Source organism: Glandiceps talaboti, chromosome 12, assembly GCF_964340395.1.
Source record: "Glandiceps talaboti chromosome 12, keGlaTala1.1, whole genome shotgun sequence".
In the NCBI taxonomy this organism is placed as follows: Eukaryota; Metazoa; Hemichordata; class Enteropneusta; family Spengelidae; genus Glandiceps; species Glandiceps talaboti.
In genome coordinates, this window is record NC_135560.1 from 18,188,726 (window position 1) to 18,208,409 (window position 19,684).

A 19,684-nucleotide genomic window follows, 5' to 3' on the forward strand; every position below is an offset into this window, starting at 1 on the left:
CGAAATGTCACGACGTATCTTACAGTCTAGACATTCTGTCTGACGACACAATTTTTTTTGATTCTCAAGAAACCTGTCACTCAATCTACTATTTATAACAGTTACGGTTCTTTTTATTTAGTACTTTACAGCAAATGTGTATGTGGGGCAGATGTCATTTCCTTGCTCATGATTGGCTCTGCAGTTGTCTTCATTGAAGTAGGGAGGGTTATTTTTGTGTTCGCCCCCTCCCCCTGGATCTGCATGCATGCAGCATGTGCTGGACACACACAAAAAGACTGACGTGATGGTATTTAAGTGATGCGTGCACTGACCAGAAACAATTTTTTTTGTTAATCTAACATAATTCCCATGATATTTTCTCTTAGAGCGTGTTTAAAGTTGATAACAGACACACCACCTAGTATACAGACAGAAATAGACTTGATAGGTGCATTGTCACTTCTAGATGATTTCCAGGTGGATATCCTACCTTTACAAGGTAATGAAACAGACTTCTTTGAAATCACCGAGTATGTTGATGTTGTACCTAGTTCATCCAGAATTTCTATACATTAGGGTTTAATTTATTTTATCTGAGAATTAAATTATATTTGAAATTATATTATTTATATATGAGAAACCATACTTTTGAAATGTTGAAAAGAAAACTTTCCTATCATAAAGTAATGTTGACCATTGGTATGGCTGCTATTACCTAAACCAAGTATTGTAGAAACTAAAGTAAGAAATTAAGTTAAATCAATACAAATGAATGTTTCTACTCATAAAGTTAAAAAAAAAATCTTGCAAGTTTGTATCGATCACATTATTCAATAATGATGAAGATATTATACATGTATATATAGCAAATACAACTAAGATCTTTTGGCTTCTTTCAACAAAATCACCATTTATCTGTATTGCCATTTGGTTTCCTTTCATTTTTGAATCTTCAACAATTTCCTTTGATGATCAGTAAAGTCATTGCTTTCCTAAATTTGTTGTTTTGCAGTGAGACTGTGTGAGGATAGGATAGATCTGGTAATCAAGGCCCTACAGTCAAGTAATACAACATACAAACAAACTTCCAAGGTATTTGAATATCTCCATTTGAATCAAAATGAATCTCTGGCGTGCAGTGAATGACTTTTGGTTTCAGATGAATCAATACAAGTGTACTTATACGAGACAGATATAAGTCTGACTGGACTTTTCTTTTAAATTTCACAAAACCATGTACATGCTATTCCAAGTATGCATCTTTTGAATTGGTTTTCAATGTTTGAGTTGTGTTTCTAGTCATCATTCCTGCAGTTGTGCAACAACACCATTGCTGACATTCTGTCATATTTCTGACTTACTATGTGATATGTTGTAATTCTTTTAGTTGCTGCGTCTTGCTAAACTTCTGAGGGTGTCCGGAGAGAATGTTCAAGAAAGGAACGGACGTGTCATGGTTCTCATTTCTGAGACCGCACTGAAGGTACAGTATTAAAGGAAGTAGTTACTCTCATGTAAAAACATTCAATCAGGTATTTCAAAAGGATGATGAAAGGGTACTATGGCTACTGAAATTGTTTGAAAATATTATGGGATATTGATGCTGGGTTTATTGTGATTGTTAAGAGTTTGCTCAGTGTGAATGTTCATCAGAGTAAATCTCCCACATTCAGAAAATATACAAATTAGCTGTTCAGTATGCAAGGCTATATGAACAAACACATGACATCTGCTGTTGGTTGCTGATTTTATCCACAGTGATTTTTTGTCAACTTAATTAAAATGAGTACCTGGTATTACATTTTATGCTAATCAGCTAATTAATTTGCAATATTGCTCCATCAAATGATGTCATCAGATAATGTTGCAGTCGCGAATATCAGATTCATCAACAGTTTTTCTGTGTCTACAAAGTTACATTGTCTACATAGTCACTTGTATTTGCTGAATATATGCTAATGAGCTCATTTATATGCAACCTTGCTGTCAGCTCAACATTGGATGTCATCAAATCACTTGACCATTGAGATTTTGAGCTTATTGTCATTAACTGTTACAGTTGATGATCATACAGACAGAAAACTGGTTAATACTTTGTGGAATTTGTTACCGGATTGATATTATTTTTTTGCAGACATATATGCTAATGAGCTAATTTACATGCAACCTTTGTTTCATACAAACTGATCTATACTGCCGGATTTGTTTCAATATTAGATTGATATTTTATTGTTTGCAGGCTAAGGATTACAGAGTAGCCTACCAGACATGCAGTGACTTAATGAGTCAATGTTACCATCCAGCATGGAATGTATGTAAACAGTTAGGAGAATGTGAGGAATTTAAAGATCTTACTGCAAGGTAATTATCATAATTATAATAGTCATTTTGACTTGATTAGATATATCTATCTTTGCATAATATGAGTCAACTGTATCTGACCCAGCCAAGACCAGGCCTTTCTGTCATACAACCATTGGTCCATTCAGTCGTTATTGTCACAGATGTACTGTACCAGCATGTGTCAGAAATGTCATTGCTCAATTCACAGTGCCCTTGTTCCAAATTCATGGAAAAGACAAGATGGATGGAAAGTGTTTGTACAATACATGTACTTTTTGAACTGTATTTGTCAGTTAAAGAGCTTTCAAAATTTTCTGCTCCGAAAATATGTTTTTAGATAATTGTACAAATTATTGTTTAATTGCAGGAGATCATTGTTATCATATGCATTGACGTACTGTGATGCAGACATTATTGAGACTTTGATGAAGTCTCGGAGTTTACTGGAGACACAGGTAAGCAAATAGTTAAATGTTATGGAAAAATAAAGATTGTCAGTTTCCTTGAAAGCAATATGGTGAGCCCTATCTACCATTTCAACAGGACCAGGAACAAACCTTTATGTTCAAAATAGTTTGGAAAGATTTGAGAATGTCGATATTCGGGGAAACTGGTGCTGGAGGCATGCTGTAATATAATCAATGGTGTCAATTCTCGTTTTATCCTTAATAACTAGGAGCATAAGTTTGAATTCTGAACAGTCTTTGTATAGCATTTCATACTCAAACTTTACATCATTGCTAACCCAGAGGTCAGATATGAATACATCACTGCCGGGGGCAATATTGATAACTTTGCAATGTTTCATAATTTTGTTACCAATCAAGAAATCTAATCATCATTCTTGTATAGATCCTGTACCAAACTGTTGATACACATATGGATGTTGATAAACAAAATGAGGAAGAATCTGTGGCAGTGGTTGAGGTAAATGTCAAAATTGATTTTTTTTTTTACTTTTCTGAATCTACTTATGTTGCAATATATTTGTTTATTCTTTGCAAATTATGCTGTATTACAAAAGTCTTAAGAAATTTTGAACATATATGGAGTGTTCCAAATGTTACCTTTACTTCACTAGTAAATATTGAATCAAATATTTCATGATAATTGTACTTGTAATATCATCATCTCTGTGTAATAATATATCATTGGAAATCCTTCAGTATTTCTGTTTAGGTCATTGGGTAAAATCTACTAGTTAGTTCACCAAGTATTTTAATGTGGTTCCCACCCAAATTATGATAATCTAAGCAAGTTTTACCAGATCTACCCTGTGAGACTGTCTTTAATTCTGACATCCCAGCCAGGATAATGTTAGCTGTGATATGTTTCAGTGAGTCATACTTTAATGATATTCATATTTATTTGGTATTTGTGTATTAGCCCAAACAGTACAACAGTCCCCTTCAAAAGACAAGAGCAGTAACTAGGGAGGTACTGACAAACACTACCATGACAACCAAAGCTGTCTTAGCAACAGTCAGTGACAAACAATGGTGGAAGAATACACTAAACTGGATGAGGCCACTCAGCAGTTTTACCACAGAAACAGATGGTGGAGAAGGGAATTCTGGGATGGAGAGACAAGGGTGCCATCCATTCTATGAAACTGTGATAACTAACAGCTATATAAGCCAGGTATAGAATACTCTCGAATTCATTTTAGATGGTTTTATTATAGGATTTTCTTCAAGAATCAAGAGGAATAGGTCTAAAAAGCAAACAGTGTTTAAGGAATGGAAAAAAATATTTTAAGGACATGAGAATATTTAAGATTGTACTTGTTGCCTGTATGAGAATATTTCTACAGAACTAAACCTGAACTTCATTGTCATGTTTAAGATTAATTGTTATGTTATCATCTACAACATTGTACATAGGTAAAATATTTAATTTCATGATTAGCTTGATCAGATTCTAGTCGTGTTAGACATTTTATTAAAGCAATTTCTATAGAATTTTCTTACTTTTGTTAAACAATGCTATATACTGTATCTGTGAAAATGCACAGTATTCAATATTAGAAAGTGTCTTTACATAGTTCATGCAGTGAAAGTTTTGTCATTGGTCGGTATTCCTCATAATACTCTCAGTCACATGTTGAGTGTTCACAATGACAAAACTGTAAGTCTACATATCCACGGTATTTCAAATACAAAATTGCCTGTATTTGATAAGTAAGAAATATGTTTTATAAAAAAAATTGCCTGTATAGGATATGTAAGAAACTTGTCTTATAAATACTGACTGGTTAACTTGTCTACAAATCTACCAGAGTGATATCAACTATGGAAAGTTCTCCAGCATTCCTGTGGATAGTTCTACTGTTAAATTTCTGAGTCATTCCCTGCTGAGAACTGGCAAACTGGAAGAGACTAGAACTCATGGCAGTTCTGTACAGCCCACTTCAGAAGGTTAGCATAATGCTAATGTACAACCATTTTACTTTGAAAGGGAGGAGGGAGGGAAGGAGAGAGAGAGAGAGAAAGAGAGAGAGAGAGAGAGAGAGAGAGAGACAGACAGACAGACAGACAGACAGACAGACAGACAGACAGACACAGACAGACAGACAGACAGACAGACAGACAGACAGACAGACAGACAGACAGACAGACAGACAGACAGACAGACAGAGGGTGACTAAGCCTTGATATTTCTTGTTGATGATATTTCTTGCTGATTTTTCATGATCTATACATACACCTGGTACTTACTATTTCAGTGTTGTTAGAGTTAGCAAGGGATGCACTAACTGAAGACATGTCTCTTGGACTTGGTTATCTTCTTACACTTCCACAGGTAAATATACTTTTATGGTTCAGTAGTTTTCATTTTCCATTTTTCATATTTCCTGCTTCATATCCATGGATATATGCATTAAAGCAAATGACCAAATTCTTTTACTTTGTCTTTGCAATAGATTCCAAATAATTGTAAGCAATGCTTTGCCTTCAGGACAAAGTTTATTGGTGTTTTTAATCTGCTTACATATGATTTTCTGTTTTCTTTTTAGCCACTGGATGCAGAAGAAGTGTTGGAAAAATTGCCTCGTACAGCCATGTCCTTGCAACTAGCAGCCTACTTCTATGCATTACAGATTTACACATCCATGACCTCATATCTGGGTTCAAATGTCAGTGACCTCTACCTCCACTCACCAAATAAGGTCATTGATGTTGTCATCAGTCATGTGACCAGTCAGAGCAATCCTGATTGGTCAGAGTCAGTCAAAGCCTTGGTTCCAAAGTTACAACATTATGTTGAGTTACTTGCTGATTTCATGCAGGGTGAAATGTTGAGGAGTCTTGGACGAGGTAAGGAAAATTCTGTCACTTTTTTTTTTTGGAAAAAATATGTATGTGGCATCTCAAGTTTGATAAATCAGCATATAACAAAATATTTTAGTGCAGGAATATCATGACTTGGTATGCTAAAGATACATTTTATGGCGTCATTACATTTACCTTAATGTAAATCAGTGACTCTTACTTAGATGAATTTATAAAAGTAAGTTAATGTGGAAAATATTTTCATCCTTCAAAATTCAAGAATCTTGATTATATGAATTCTACAAGCAATTATGGTAGACTCTGAATTGCTTTGCTTCGAGGTTGAAAAACAGGTTGTAAAAATCCTTACTACATTTGGGATAGTTTCAACCATACTTGAATTTCCCTTTTAATTTGAATCCTGTTATAACCATAACGTTATTGATTTAATGACCAGGTGTTGATGTTGCCAGGTTTACCAGAGATAACAACTATAAACAAGAAACCATTGTAGGATTAGCAATGTAAGTAGCGATCTCTTGTCACATCAAACCATCGGGTCTATGATCAAACTAAGATAAAGTGTATCAAACGTTAGTCTGTATAGTATGCCATGACGGGGCGCCCTCACACATTGATCAACCCTTCTCTGTATAACTTTCTAATTACCAGTTCAGGGTAGGGCCTAAATCTTTTGAAGTTGCTGTCTTAGTTCTACAGAATTCTACAGTTAGATAGAGAGGCAGATGAGGGCGGAGCAGGATGATGTATCTTACAGTCCAATCAAATGTTAGATAAAGTGGAAAACTACAGTATACATCTCAACAATAGAGTCATACATGCACCTGAGGGTACCACACTACAAACACATAGCCATTAACTAGGGATGTCATGAGGTCCCACACTACAAACACATAGCCATTAACTAGCGATGTCTTGGGGTCCCACATTACATAGCCAGTAACTGGGGATGTCTTGGGGTCCCACACTACAAACACTTAGGGACACTCAGAGTAAACTTTGTTTCAGAGCTGAAATTTACATGATTTATAAAAGAAGTTTTCCCCAAGTGAACTCAGGTGCCATACGAAGTCAGAAGTTGGAATTGATGTGAGCTTGTATAGTGATAACAACATGATGCATTGTGTGTGGGGCAAGAAACTAAGAAATACTTCATCCAGCCATGCAACGTATTGGATGACCTCTGAACTTTAACAAAAGTCATTTTATGCACAGGACTTCAGAGAATGATGTATTTGAGATATCGGTGTCTTTGGCCAAACGATATGGTTTATCATTATGGGAGGTCTACATGACTCATCTGGAATACCTATTCTCGGAAAGTGGGTAGGTTGACAACTAAGGTTGAATTTCTTTGGTTGATAATTTCTCAAACTGTTGATTTGGTATCATAATAGTGCTTTTGGTGTGATGATATCATGTTATCTGTACATCATTGAAGTGAAGTATATACTATACATTATGGAACAGAATGATACAAGTTTTTTTTTGTTCCAAAGAAAGAAAGAAACATATGTTTTAACATGGCAACTCAATGTTACTGTAGTATATTTAAGAAGGTCAGGAGTGTATTTCTTCCATATGCAAACTAGATTGAATTTTCCTCCACTTACAGACTGCCTACCAAAGAGATAGAAGAAAGAGTCAAATTGATTGGATTCCTACCCAGTTTAGTTAGCCAATCAGCTGATTTCTACAAGAGGGCTAAGACTTATATACTTCCTAGCATCAGCGGCACAGATCATACTAGATTGATCTATTACTACACATTACTGGATAGTTGTAGTAATGGTGATGTCAGTGAACTGATGAAACCTGATGTACATCTAAAACTACTCAAGAAAATCAAGTCAGCAGTCCCAGGTCAGTTAGTCTTATTATGCAAATTTCTACCATGTTACCCAGGTGGGTCGAATCTTTATTATGCTAATTTGTACCATAATACCCAGGTGAGTCTTATCCTTAGTATGCAAATATGTACCAGATTACCAGAGCCAAAACTGATCCATGAAGATCCTTCTCATCAAATTCTAACTGACTTAGAAGTCACTCATTGGTTAGTTTGGTTATTGACCGTGTGAAAACAATAACAATATTAATATGCAAGAGTGTTGCAAACATAAAATGTTAAAGACAGCATGTTTTGGAGAGGCCGACCCTAACCATTGTTAAATCCTGCTTTGCCCAGCTTGAATTTTTTTTTATGTACAAACAAATTCTTCTTTTATAGTGAGAGGATTAACTTTCTTGAAGAATCAGGAAATTGTAAAAAAAAAAAAAAATAAGCTACAGATGTTTTCCAATGTTAAATACATTGAAGACAATGGAGGTTGACTTTATCAATTAATGTACAGAAAGTAGCTAATGCTAGATAAGTTCTGTAGTGCTTGTAACATGATTTAATTTTAAGTTTGTTTTTTCTCCTGTCCAATATTGTTTGTAGGTCTGGATTATGCAAGACTAGTGGGTGGAGAAGAAAACCCATTAGATGTGATGCAATCAGTTCTACTCAGTGGCAATGTGCATGTTATGGCGAAATTAGCAAATAAGATACCAGACCAGGTATGTAACAATCTGTAGTGAGTTTCTAGGAAGTGACTTTTATAATCTCAAACAGAACATTTGGACTGGAATGGCTCTTGCAGTTATGCACTCAGCCCCTGATAGAGGGTGCTATTCAACATCACATCATATATCTTTTATTTATTCCTGAATCACTTGACAATGTGTTTTTCCCTACAGATACAAGGAGGTTTCCTTACATCTAGTTCAGTATTTTGCCTCTACATCAAAAAATACTTCTGGGAGATCGACCAGAGTACCAAGAAAACACCAGAAACAAATGTAAGTAACTTGACAATGTCCAGGTGATATTGATTTTCAACATACGTATGTGTATGTGGTAGTCTGTAAGGTATGCCAGGATGGGGCGCCCTCACACATCAGTCAACCCCGGCCAGTGAGGGCAGTACAACATGACATATCTTACAGTCTAATGTCAATGATGTATATGGGTAATATGTTATTATAAAGAAATAATGTTTTGTTTGAGACAAATCTTTTCTGGCACTTTCTTTGATCAGGTCAAACAATCAATCAAATAGTAATATAAAGGTAAACGCAGAAGACAATTTTGTTTTGAATTTTTCAAGAAAATGACAATATTGTTACATCTTATGCAAATTGTGTGCACAATCTCACTTTCATAATAAAGTCCATACTTGGCATCTAACTCTGACCCCATTAGATTACCTCACAGAATAATTACAATCCATATAAGGATACATGATATGATATAGAGGTCAAATTCATCCAATGAATAACAAGATCTCAAATATGCTAAACAATCACATGATCAAAATTCACCCAATCAAAAACTTTGTCTTCATGTCCTAATGTCCTACAGGCTGATTGGTTGCATAGGTATGAATCTTGTGGTGAATTCTTTTCAAGATTAACAGCGGCTGACTTTGTCAAGTTTATTGACAATATTACATTTACTGAACAAGCTATCCAAATGGTAAGTATTGTTTGAGTTTTTGTGTTTTTCAAGAAAACAGGGAAATTCTGACTCCATTCATCATTTGTATATGAAAAGCAATAGATGTGTACTAGATGTGTGTCTAAAACTATCTTACTGTTTGATTTCAATGGCCAGTGTCCGTAGTAAATTTATCATTGACATTGATAAATTTGATGCTTTTGTTATCTCAATTTGCTAATAATCTCGGAGTTAATACCACCATTGTTACAAAAGTGGCCCACACTATATAACGTATTCTTTAAGATGATAAGAAAGCAAGACATACCCTAGTAGTAATACTTGAAAATTGTAATTTCTTAGTTTTTAATGATTTCCAAACTGTTTTATATATTGCTATGCAGAGCATTGAGTAATCATTGAAGTAGTAATTCAGTACAAAATCCGGTTTGAATCTTCAACTAATTTCACACCATCAACAAGCTTTTCCAAGAAGTTTAAATTAAATATGAATGGAATCGTAGAGTAATCATTACAGGAAACTTTCAGTTCTGGATGTCAATCATCAACATAACTTTGTCTTTTGGAGAAAGTGACATTTGGTTTTGAAAAAAAAATAGTATATTGTTACCAATGTCTATGTCTATGTCTATAGTGCATAGAGCTGTGAAATATATAACTTGTACCCATTGTCTATGCTGTGATCTCAGCTTGTAGAGGAATGTCGTAGTGACATAGTACGTAGAGCTGTGAAATATATAACTTGTACCCGTTGTCTATGTTGTGATCTCAGCTTGTAGAGGAATATCGTAATGACATAGTGTGTAGAGCTTTGGAGTCCATAAACTTGTACCCATTGTCTATGTTATGATCTCAGCTTGTAGAGGAATGCCGTAGTGACATAGTACGTAGAGCTGTGAAATATGCAAGACAACAAAGTGGTAAGCAGAAGCCGAGTGAACAGAGTAAAGACATGACATATGAGGGCGCTGTTAATCATTTACAACAGTCACAACGACATCTAGACACTCTAAAGAATGAACTAGTTGTCAGTTTCAAGAACTCTCAGAAGGTCAGTTTTCAACTTTTATTTGATCCAAATTACAATCATGCTCACCATCAGTCGACTAAGATATGAAGTCAGTTCCAGTCATCTAAAGAAGGATTACTCAACACTGCTATAAGTGAATTTCAGTCAAATTTAAAGGGCCATGTCAGATTTAAATGAAAGTTTGGGTTATAGAAACAGCTGTGTGTCATAGATATAAAAAGTTAGACATCAAAAGAAAATAATATGTTTCCATTGATAAGATAGTGCTAATACCAGAACATGGGATTCAAACATTGAGCTTTAAAGGCCCATCTCTGATCAGGATTAAGATTTGTATAAGAAAAAAATGTATCTGTCAGAGATATAGAAAAAGTTTATTCTGAACAAATGAATGCTTATATGTTATCCTAATAGCTCCACTAATAAGATGGTACTATAAATGCAAGAACATTTAGTTTTAACATCAAGAAATTCTGAATTATATAGCTCTACTAATGAGGTGGTACTAATGCAAGGACATTTGGTTTTAACATCAAGAAATTCTGAGTTTATGTGTTAACATATAATGTGTTTTCCTGTTATGTTTTGTATCCTCTATGGAATAGGAAAAGGAGCAGGATTATGGGAAAGAATATGATTTGTCAAGGGCTGAACAAGATAAGGTAGGTACTGTCATTTTCAGTAATACTGGACAGAAGTCTGATTGTATAATATGTCAGTTCCTATGTTTTATCAATCTTCAGTCTATATCATATAGTAACACAAATGAAATATCCCAGCACTATTTCACCAGTCTGTCTCCCCATCTACAAATGCAGTTCTAATTCTCAAATACCGATCTATTTCACAATTTTGGACAGATGTTGAATTTTTGTCATATGCAGTATATCACATGTTTTTAGCTGAGTTGAGAATTATTACAAATCAGACCAAGGTGTGATATCTCTGCATGTTTAACATTGTAAATTCTTTACTGTTGAGAAATCTCAATAGAAACATACAAAAGGGGAGGTCAATTCTCTCAACAAAAGTTAACCATATAAAAATCTAGTCTCTCACCCACAACTTGAAATCAGTTTCCTTTTGGATGTTATCATTTATTTCTTTTCTGTATGTTTATTTCTTGTGGGGAATAAATTTCAATTCAATTTAATATAAAAGCTCAAAGATTCTGACTAGCTTTATATAAATAATATAGTCATAGTGACCAAAATAGTTATCTTGTTGAATAAAAATCTAAAACTAACGATTCAATTACTAATTTCCTTAGTTTGTTCACTTTTGTGCATTTTTTCCCCCAATCACAGTTGAAGGTTTTGGTCAAGAAGATGGTAGTGGATGGAATTGCTGTTGATAAAATTCATGATTTATTAGAATTATCACCCATTGATAGGTGGAAACCTTTAACTGTCTACCAACAAGCTATCCTTGACATAATTGCAATGTTTAGGTATGTTGTACTCATAAATTGTTAAGTAGCCCCTAGTGTGTGCATAAAAATAAAATATTCTTATGCAAAGATACATCGTATTAGTTGTATGAATTTCAAAGTTAAAAGTTACTATTTAAGTCAAAACAAAATTATATCGGTCACCACGGTTACTGGGGTGAGATATTTTTATTTAATTTGAGGAATACAAGGTATTCCAGTCAATCCAGAAGACTTTTTGCCTGTGTTGTTAAGAAATATGGACTATTAAGTTTATGAATATTTACAGAGAAATGCCTTTTCTGAAACTTTAAATTTTGTCCATACCCCAAGGCTTATCAAATAACTGTGTTAGCATATATATTTGATAGCGGACAAAGAATATTAACATTTCAAATGTTATTGTTTATGGTTTAATTTGGTTCATCACTTGTACAGGACAGAGAGTGAGTTACCAACATCAGTGTCTGCTGAGAGTGAAGCATTTGAACTTCTAAGACATTTGGTCCAGTCAGTCAGTAATCACTCACTACAAGGGTAAGTAAACACAAGTTCAAGGACTTCTTTCCCATAGTATATTTGAGTATAGCGCTTTTTTTGCTAATATGTTGAAGGCATTGTACAATTAAAACCCATGCATAGACCTACAGGGATATTATCTGTTATACTTAAACTCCCTTGAGGGTAACAATCCTTGCTGTCAGTGAAGTGCATAGCCTTCACCCACAAACTGCATCCTATCAGGTCCCCATTTCATTTTTCAGTAGAATGAAGTAAAAGGATTGTGAAAGTCTTACCCATGCACTTTAGCCAGTTAGAAACAAATGACAACTAAAGTGTGAAGGTGAAAGCAGCCATGTGTTGATTTACAGCAATGTGAAAATTAGGCCACTGGCCTATATTATCAATCAATTATCAGCCTATATTATCAATCAATCAATTATCAGTTTATGTTGTCAGTCAATTTTCCCTAATGTTATATGTACATAACTAGTATAGATAATTTTCATGTGTAAGTTTTTATTGAATATTGTTTTGTGAAACAAAAACACAAGAACAATGAAGCTTTAAAAAGTTGTGTAATATATTATAATTTATTCATATTTATTTGATTCCAGGGGCACTTTTGTGAAATCTGATGACATTATTTCTGAACTGAGACCATTCTGTGCTGACATGACTTTACCATTGAAACCTAGAATGGATACTTTACTCCTACTGGAAAAGGTAGAACTTTAAATAACAAAAGTATCAGATATGTTTTTTAATACCAGCAGTATTGAGATTCAGTGAAGTTAACAGTGCAGAATGCTATTATCTCATTTCATGACTGATTTTTAGGGGTCATTTCTCTTCATTGTCATATTTTGTGAGCCAACATTTGACTCTAAAATGGAAATGAAGTCAGTTCACTGGTTCACTGTCTTGTTCATACAACCACTGCAGAATGAAAGTTTTTGCATTCATTGAATGAGGGGAGGGGAGGGGGGAGCTGAGCCTTGAAATTTGTTTCAAGAGTGCATAAGTGCATAGAGATGTATGCCAAAAAAAAAAAAAAATTAACAAAAATATCTTTCACAGCAGCCCCCTTCCCTCCCCACTGAAATTCCATTTGTCCATAATGTACTGCCATGTGACTTTTAGCCCTCGTTTTTCCTCATGTGAGGGTGCCCTCTTGTGACGACACTTCTGTCAAAAGTGGCTGCAAGGTAACGGGAGTAAGTCACAATCTGTCAAACATACATTGTCAAAAAAGTATGAAAGTGAAAGTAACTCCTTACTTGTCAATAGTGCATGATATTGTAAACTATCCATCAAGTCTTAATGTTGTAGTATGTTCACTATGGTTCATACCTATGTGCATGATGTGTATATGTTGTCTCTTTGACTGTTTAACTTCTCTCTTTTCATTCTCCATCTTACTATCTACCCATCAATGATTCTATCTTCTTCTCCCTAGTACTCTACAGTAGTAAAGGTAGGATTGGTTTCCATCAATCTGATCTGGCATGAAGCATGGATTTCAACATTCTTTCTAACCAAGTTACCCTTTCTTTGTATTGTTTTTGGTATGGTCCACTATTGTTGTATAGTGGGTGAGTTTATTATTCAGCTAAATAGGGATGACAGTGTATAGTTTCTGATCTTTTTTTTTCTTTTTTTTTTTACAGTCCTTTCAACTATCTGGTGAGGACCATGAGTTATTACTGTATTATAGATCAGATGCTATTATTTCATCAGCATGGGATAATCACAAGGTGAGTTAAAAGAACATTGATTCAAACTCTGTAGACCTTCGCTGTGTCATGAAAAGAGTCCACATTAAACTCATGACCTCTAGAAAAAGCTGTGTGTGTTTCACAACCTGAAACACAGACAGGCATGAGTTGTGAGCCACTGTCATACACTTAACTTAGCAAAATCAAAGAGAACATGACAAGGCACAACATAGTGAGATTCATATTAACATTGTCATAATACTAATGAATTTGTTGTTTGTCATTTGATGACATCAACAGATGAGGTAACTTTTTTTCTAAAAGTAAAATAGTCTAAAAGCTATTATAGAAGTTACAACTATTAAATATGTTTTGCGTGAAGTCTTGTGTGTGTACTTAGTGTAAATATCACGCTTGTATAAGCCATTTAGCTATACCATGCATTCATCCATTCATCGAAAGGAATGTTATATCATATTGGTTCTATTTCATCTTTCAGCTGAGTTTAGATGATGTGAGATCAGATGACGGTAGACAGACAGTCTTTAAATCTCTGCTAGAATCTTACACTCATATGAAACACTTGGAAGCCTTGAGTACGCTACTACAAACATGGCCACCTCTCAATAGTGTTCACCAGTGGTAAGTTAAAGCCTTGAGTACACTACTACAAAACCTAGTCACCTCTCAATAGTGTTCACCCATCGGTCCACCCCTTTCAGGACAGTGAGTGCAGAGCGACATGGCATATCTTACAGTCTAGTGCCATTGTTAGTCTTGTGAATATTGGAGAGAAATGTATCGTATCAGTCACTCATTGTCAATGATACAAATTTGACATGTGCCAGGGAGTCAATCCCTATTCCTGTTGAAACATACTGTAAGCCTAACTCCCTAGCTCAGAAATAATGTGTACTTATTGTACAGTCAGTCCCACTGTTCTTCACATTCCTGCTCCTGAAATTAAGAAAAGTATAGGTGCATTTGCTTTTCATATTCAACAAGGTCTGTGTTTTGACTTTTGGCCAGTGACTAAATAACATTATTGTACCTCAAGCGATGAAATTTTATATAAAGTCCAAATTCATTTGAAATGTTATTGTATCAATTTATATTGTAAATTATGAACTGTCTTTTTGATGTTGTGAATTTACATTGTAAATTATGTAAATTGTCTATTTTGTGAGTTTTTTCGCAAAATTTAATAGCGTTACATATTTGAGGTTTTTTGGTGATCGATATCAAATGACTATGATGTGTTGTTATGATATACATCTTTTACATGATAATATCGTCTTGTTTCCATGACAGCACAAATGATCCATCAAATCATCCTTGGGTCCAGCTACTAGTTGCTATGGTTACATGTAAAGATGAAGAGAAAACTGGAGAAGAAGCAGTGACAGTGTTGAAGACAATACATCCTTCTCAACCACTCAGTCAAGAGGTAAATTGTCAAGTATAATTCTGTAATTGTGAAATTTGAAGCAAACATGGCCACCTCTCAATAGTGTTCACCAGTGGTAAGTTACAGCCTTGAGTACACTACTACAAACATAGCCACCTCTCAGACTTTTTTTTTATCCAAACAAGAGTTTACGGGGATAGTACATGTAGTTTAGATATTTAGCAGGCGGAAGACATAGTGTTATAGTCATATTGTATGCTGTACAATAGCCATAGGCTGCCCTTTTCAACAATATCATGCAAAGTAGCCAATCATTGTTGTTACTTGTACTCCAACCCATGCTATGATATGGGATAGCAAGTGGGTACATAAGCAGACCAAGGACTGCATCTTTCAGACTAGATGTAAAATCTACATTTGAAAGTCTGATATAATGTAATATATAACACATTGTTCCTTATACATGAATCAATACAAAGAGAAACAAATGATGTAATCCTAGAGGAGAGTCTGATAAATGCATTGAACTTTTGTTGTTAAAATTCTCAGATAAGAAAAAATCAGAGATCATGGTACAAATTTTTTAAATAGAAGTCAAAATTTAGTCACTGTTAAATCCAATATGGCCAAAGGAAATTTTGTTTTTAAATTCTATGGGAGAAATAAAAGATTGATGATTTCCTTGAAAAAAAAAAAATTTGAAGACCCCTGACCAGAAACAAGATCTTTGATTTCCAGGGAAATTAGTGCCTGAGGTGCAATCTACTTTAACCCGTATTTGGCACATAAAGGTAACAGTGTTTATGGAAGCAGGAGTTTTAGTTTGATGTTCTATTGCTTTGTCTCTACAGTGTATACAGCATGTGTATTTACTGATGATGGATGAAAACCAGTCATTGTCAGCATTAAAGTTTATCCTTATCACAGACTATGAAGAGCTTTATCATAAAGCTATAGAAATTATGCATGAACCACCTGAGGTAGGTAGTTTTTATCATGAAGTTGGTCTGAAATACATGGATTTTGTGCAATTCTCAGTACCTATAAGAGAATTTTACTTCATGCTACAGGATCAAAATTGGACAAGAAGGTTGACTTATTGTCACATATATATGCCTATAGTAATACATATGCAGCTTGTGGAGCGAAAAGCCATGTGCCAACCAAGAAATCGATTATTGTTTTTATGATGCACATAGGTGGTACAATTTTATTTCAGATAAAGGGAACTACAGTCACAGAAATATGACTTCCTCATAGTAAACATTGATTTTCATGTATTACCACAAATGATGAAGTTGTTGTGATTCTTAATCTCATTATTTGCTTTTTACATCATATTGTAGTTTCAAATCCTTATCTAACAACAGTGTGCCTCAAAGTACCTGTCAATGTTTTCTCTAATTCCAGTTTGGACCAAACAACTATGATGATGAGCTGTTCCAACTGTTCCTTGACCGTGACATTGGTGCAAAGATCATCAACACTCAATACTATCCACCATTATTTGAATATCTGCTAGCCAATCAGAATGAAGAAACCAAGTCACATGTTGAAAGACTAGCCAATCAGCTGCAAGAAGCTGGTTATGACAGTGAAGCAGGTTCTTTGTTGTTAGCCCATAGAGGAACCCATCCAGCATTGAAAACCCTAGATACAGCCCTTGGTATTGTGAGCAGATGGTTTAAGAAATAATGTGCAAACAAGTGATCTAAATATAAAAGTGCTAAAATGAAACTAAATTTACAGCCTTTGTCTCACTATTAGTTGAATTTTAATGATAAGGTGAATGATAGATTAGGAAATTCATATTAATATCAGTGATACCAAAGTCGTAGCTGATTTAGGTATCGTACACCTTGACATTCAGTTGAGGGATTTGCCAAAAATCGATTAATCTTAACTACTGGATATTCAAAAATGACTGTCAGTGATAGACTAAATCAACCAATACAAAGAATCACTTGACCCGACTGTTATCAAAATGTCGGTGATTTTCTGGTGCCAAGATACATTGCATGAGACGATGTTGCATATGTAGTTACTTTTACGCTTCATTTGACTTTAGTACATTTGAAATCACATTTTCATCATGAAATGATGGACAGACATGTTGACCTCTTTAAAGACTTAGTAAATGCCATCGATGACAGAAGGATTTCCCTTGTAAACTCAAGGTACGGTCAGATCACAACCATCCCCCGGAGTAGCTCATCCAAAACCATCTACACGTACAGAATACATAGCGCTGTATGGGGAGGCACATGATATATTTTGGAACCCGACAACAGATCCATTATTAATATGATATGTGTAATTACTGTGAATACTAAAACTAATAACAGTTACCGGCATATAGTGCAAAATCCAAGGCCACTGAATAATTAGCCTTGCATTGTGCTTTAGATACAGCTCTCTATGATATTCAAATACACTGTCTTCAGTGGTGACTTTGACCTTCAACGTTAGTATGAACTGTATCACATCAACCTCAGTAGAGTTAACTGAAGTTCAGCTTTTCAATATTAACCAGGTTACTATAACCCATTAGTGATAATGTACGATGGTTTTTTTTTCAAAATTTTTGAGTTCAGTTAACTTGCAGAATATATGTGTCACTTTTAATGTATCGTTGATTAACAAATATTATATTGTTTAAAATTTTAAAAGATCTATTTTCTATCATAAAGTATAATGTAGTGCTAGTACTACTAGATTTATTTGATTATGTGACATTTATGTTAAATATGTTCATTAGCCATCTAAGACATTTTCCATAGAGAGAAAATTGAAAAATTTCACAATAGCAAGTATTCAGATGTAATCAACCTGAATTTTGAGTATGTTTGTTTCAGAAGAAACAACTTAATATTGCATGTCACTAAGGAAAGATTGCACAATGTCACACAAGCTCTATAAACACACTTCGTTCATTTAGGGGGGAGGGGGGTCTGGTGTCAATGCGATTGCTGAACTTTATTTTCACAATTCTAACCAAATTTTGAAAACTTTCACGCCTTCAATGATAACAGGTTCTGCATATACAACTAAGATGTTGATAAGTTGATTAAAATGTACTTCTAATGTGATATATAGTGCTGGATTTCCAGTAGTATTTTATTGTGTTTACGACCATGTCTGCATCTATCATAGTGGTGTGACCGCTCCAATTGTTATCATAGTTTACATATATATATATATATATATAAACATTTTGATGTTACACTTGTGAACATTCGTTTGGGAAGAGGGGGTTTTGTCCTAAAAAGAGCAAAGTTCCTTTATAAGTTGAGCTTGTGCGACATTGTGTGGTTGTCCCGTATGGGGCACAAGACACAGACAGCCTTGAACCCCAAATAAATTATTATAAAAGTGTCCAGCACACTTGGGATGTAGAAGTATACAATGTACAAGTAATCATGTTGCTTATCAGTGTCAAAGTAAAGAATTCATTGACAAGCAAATTAAAATCAAGTTCATGTTTAATCATTTCAGCAGAAACCTGTTTTTGCTGCTTATCACTGTTCAATGTAATTAGATACTTGATCCAGTGTGTGTGTGTGTGTGTGTGTGTGTGTGTGTGTGTGTGTGTGTGTGTGGTGCTTCTGTTGTTAGTTGGTTAGGGGTTAACATGTGCCAATATTTACGTAAAACAAATATTATTGCCATCAGTGAAACACCACACCAACCCCTTAATTCTACTTTACATTTATCATGTGTGTAAATGGAATTGCCTACAAGTATCCAGTCAGTTTGTATCTTTCAGGCATTGCTTACTGAACTCAGGCTGAGTTCTACAGTTGACAAAGTGGGATTCCATGAATATGTAACCATTAAATACTGTTACATTGTTGGACTGAAAATAATACACACAATCCGAATTATATCCTTCCCTTGTATTTAATAGTTGGGATATGATGAACCAGTCGTTTTCTGTTATTCACCGGACCACGCACCATCTGTCTGTCTGTCTGTCTGTCTGTCTGTAAGTCTGTCTGTCTGTAAGTCTGTCTGCCTGCCTGTCTATCTATCTGTCTGTCTGTCTGTCTGTCTACCTACCTACCTACCTACCTACCTACCTACCTACCTACCTACCTACCTATCTATCTATCTATCTATCTATCTATCTATCTATCTATCTATCTATCTATCTATCTATCTATCTATCTATCTATCTATCTATCTATCTATCTATCTATCTATCTACTAGTATCTTGCTTTCTTTCTATTTATTTATTTATCTATCTATCTTTCTGCTTCGGTTATTTTTTACTGGAGTATTGGGGATAAGACCTCCTAGTTAGGCAAGTTTTGGTCTCGCTAGGCTGTTTGGGGATGATGGGGATAAATACCTAAATGTAAGAATACAGGTAAGTATATGTTCATGGAAATTAGTTTCCTAAGGAAACTACAGATTTATCTGTTTGTATGTATGTATGTATGTATGTATGTATGTATGTATGTATGTATGTATGTAT

The 19,684-nt window shown here is 34.6% G+C and overlaps 1 protein-coding gene across 1 annotated transcript in view; it reads left to right on the forward strand.

Moving 5' to 3' along the window:
- LOC144443044 (NBAS subunit of NRZ tethering complex-like) overlaps nucleotides 1–18,626 on the forward strand; it is a 37,787-nt gene extending 19,161 nt beyond the window's left edge. The window contains exons 34-59 of the mRNA XM_078132417.1: nucleotides 369–481; nucleotides 995–1,074; nucleotides 1,370–1,465; nucleotides 2,222–2,343; nucleotides 2,693–2,780; nucleotides 3,178–3,252; nucleotides 3,712–3,966; nucleotides 4,604–4,742; nucleotides 5,051–5,127; nucleotides 5,342–5,642; nucleotides 6,055–6,121; nucleotides 6,834–6,944; nucleotides 7,234–7,481; nucleotides 8,062–8,180; nucleotides 8,361–8,462; nucleotides 9,025–9,138; nucleotides 9,977–10,171; nucleotides 10,756–10,812; nucleotides 11,458–11,600; nucleotides 12,018–12,116; nucleotides 12,698–12,806; nucleotides 13,751–13,837; nucleotides 14,298–14,440; nucleotides 15,110–15,245; nucleotides 16,058–16,186; nucleotides 16,617–18,626. Of these exons, the coding sequence (XP_077988543.1) occupies nucleotides 369–481; nucleotides 995–1,074; nucleotides 1,370–1,465; nucleotides 2,222–2,343; nucleotides 2,693–2,780; nucleotides 3,178–3,252; nucleotides 3,712–3,966; nucleotides 4,604–4,742; nucleotides 5,051–5,127; nucleotides 5,342–5,642; nucleotides 6,055–6,121; nucleotides 6,834–6,944; nucleotides 7,234–7,481; nucleotides 8,062–8,180; nucleotides 8,361–8,462; nucleotides 9,025–9,138; nucleotides 9,977–10,171; nucleotides 10,756–10,812; nucleotides 11,458–11,600; nucleotides 12,018–12,116; nucleotides 12,698–12,806; nucleotides 13,751–13,837; nucleotides 14,298–14,440; nucleotides 15,110–15,245; nucleotides 16,058–16,186; nucleotides 16,617–16,901 (3,490 nt within the window). The 3' untranslated portion in view covers nucleotides 16,902–18,626. The remainder of the gene's footprint in view (nucleotides 1–368; nucleotides 482–994; nucleotides 1,075–1,369; nucleotides 1,466–2,221; nucleotides 2,344–2,692; nucleotides 2,781–3,177; nucleotides 3,253–3,711; nucleotides 3,967–4,603; nucleotides 4,743–5,050; nucleotides 5,128–5,341; nucleotides 5,643–6,054; nucleotides 6,122–6,833; nucleotides 6,945–7,233; nucleotides 7,482–8,061; nucleotides 8,181–8,360; nucleotides 8,463–9,024; nucleotides 9,139–9,976; nucleotides 10,172–10,755; nucleotides 10,813–11,457; nucleotides 11,601–12,017; nucleotides 12,117–12,697; nucleotides 12,807–13,750; nucleotides 13,838–14,297; nucleotides 14,441–15,109; nucleotides 15,246–16,057; nucleotides 16,187–16,616) is intronic.
- The last annotated feature ends 1,058 nt before the right edge of the window (nucleotides 18,627–19,684 follow it).